The sequence below is a fragment of the Volvox carteri genome, assembly GCF_000143455.1.
Source record: "Volvox carteri f. nagariensis unplaced genomic scaffold VOLCAscaffold_38, whole genome shotgun sequence".
In the NCBI taxonomy this organism is placed as follows: domain Eukaryota; kingdom Viridiplantae; phylum Chlorophyta; class Chlorophyceae; order Chlamydomonadales; family Volvocaceae; genus Volvox; species Volvox carteri.
In genome coordinates this window covers 84,769-87,115 of record NW_003307581.1, presented here as the reverse complement: position 1 = coordinate 87,115, position 2,347 = coordinate 84,769, and the positions used below count along the sequence as shown (strand labels likewise).

The 2,347-nt window shown below is 50.7% G+C and overlaps 1 protein-coding gene across 1 annotated transcript; it reads right to left on the bottom strand.

Moving 5' to 3' along the window:
- Window positions 1-1,367: 1,367 nt before the first annotated feature.
- VOLCADRAFT_94527 (uncharacterized protein) lies at window positions 1,368-2,048 on the bottom strand (the record flags this gene model as incomplete). Its single annotated transcript, XM_002953695.1, has 1 exon — window positions 1,368-2,048. One exon carries the CDS (start codon window positions 2,046-2,048, stop codon window positions 1,368-1,370), a length of 681 nt encoding a protein of 226 aa, XP_002953741.1.
- Window positions 2,049-2,347: the final 299 nt, after the last annotated feature.

Genomic DNA, 2,347 nt, shown 5'->3' with positions numbered 1-2,347 from the left:
GCGGTCCCTTGGGATACCTTAGAATTTGTATGTGCTACATATTCGTGGTGCCTCCCGAATTATTGTAGCACGAACTATAAGTAGCACTACGGTATTGGCTGCCATACATTTTAACTAACATCATCATAACTTTTGACACACTCTGCGGGCATATCTGTGCCTAAATATCATACTTTCAAGGTTGCACATTTACCAAGCTTCTGGCGAGTAACCTGTCCAGACAACTGCCCCCTAGCTACTGAGCCTGACGAGTTACACGTCTCCGGACTGCCATAGGGCACCCTCACAGCCTAGCTCGACACACTAGGAGATTCCTACTAAGGAATACCGATCCATACAAAGATGAGATAGAAAAGCATACTCAACTCTTGCCTTGTGTTCATCCACCGTCCCTGGACCCGAGGAAACGTCCGAGAGACGCAGCCGAGTATCAGGCCGAGGCAAGGTCGAGGCACGGTCAAGGTGGGGATAGGACCACCCTTCAACACGCACGGCGCCATCCTGACGATGCCCAAACGTCCAGCATTAACCCCCAGATATGCATCAAGTTGCGGGGTAAGATTCCCACTTGTCTCACATAGACCTGGGGTCAAATCCCCTGTCTGACAATACTCAAGTTGGAGAAAGTACCAAACCTCTCAGTACCAGATACCTGTCAATAAAGACTACAGTATACTACCAATAACATGTTCAGCCAGGCGAAATATCATGTCTTATCCGTTACACACACCACACACAGCCACAAGGCTACATGGACAATCCTACAGGGTGTGGCTCCTGTGGGTGCTTCATACTGGGGCCCTGCCCAACAGGACTTCAATGTCAATAAATGTCAACCACATATCTGAATTGCTTTGCAACGTCTCAATGTGTTTTCCCACCTGAGCCATCCACATGCATATCAAAAGCTCTCCTCTCCAACCCACACCTTAGGTCACAGTTTGAATCATTGGCATTTTGTGTGGTCCTGTGATCCATCATGGTCCCCTTTTTGACACCCCTCAACCCCCTTGGCACCCTATGATCCCCTTGGCACCCCACAACCGCCTTCAGCACCCCCACAACCGCCTTTGGCACCTATGATCCTCTTCAGTCTGCATCATGACTCATTGCACCTATCCAACTGTCCAACCCACATATGTCTGACATGCTCTGTCCCCATGAACTGCACCTTCAGCTAACACACAAGTATGCTTGGCATAACAGGAGGACTGCACAGTACCAGTGCAGCATGATATCCTGACCAAGCAATTGTACACTAGTGACCATGACCCATTCAGCAATGGAAAGCACCCCACGACCCCCTGCAAGCCTGTCATATGCTGGTTGCGAGTTCAGCATCCCAGCTGACCATAGGTTAGCACAGGTTATCTGTTGGCCAGGCCAGGCTGCCCCCACTGCAACAAAACAGTATGCAGATCCACAGCTGGGGTAATGCCAACCTGGATGATTGTGGTACCGATGGACCCCTTAATAAGGCCCACCAGTTGTCCACGGCAGTCCAGGACAGGGCCTCCTGAGTAGCCGTTGTCTGCATGAGCGGTGATGGCCACCTGGCCCACTCTTGTGGATGACACCATGCCCTTGCTAAAGCTAGGGCTAGGAAAGAAAGTCGAAAAGCCGAAGGCGTAAACAATATCACCAGTGCTGCACAGATCACCGAGCAACGGGAGAGGTGCACGCCGGGAGCCACGCAGTATCGCAATGTCCGGGACATTGTTGGGCACATGGTTCACTAGCATCACATCCTCCTCAAAGCCGTCCTCGTAGCGCGCCCTGAACTTCTCTGCAGGTGGCCCCCTTCCCTGGGGCCCCACTCCACTGAAGCCGACGATGTGGCCGGCAGTAACAATGATCTCGGCAGCTTGACTATACAAAAAACCTGAGAATTCACCGGCTGGCGTGCCATCATTGCTTGCACCATAAATCTTGACAAGTAGCGGGCGGTACTTGATGAATATCTGTTTGTCGTGGTGCTGAATGGCAAGGTTAACATCTGCCGGGTTCACGTCCACCCCGATCTGCATTCTAGCCATATCAGAACTCATTATGGTAGATCTAATGTTAAGTTCAAACACGCACGGTGAGGTAATGCACAGTCTTGTACAGTAGAGAGCGGGCAGCTTAATCAGACGTCAAGATAATGTAACCTAAGATTTCAAGGCAAACATGTTGGAAGCTCCTGAAGCCATTAACACATTATAATATTCCTGAAAATGAAGTACGGCATTTTTGCAGTTCTCGAGGTTTTCGAGGTTCCTAGGCTCTCAAGGTTCTCGAGGTTTCCGAGGTTCCCGAGGTCCGCGAGGGTTCCGAGGTTTTCGAGGTCCGCGAGGTTCCCGAGGTT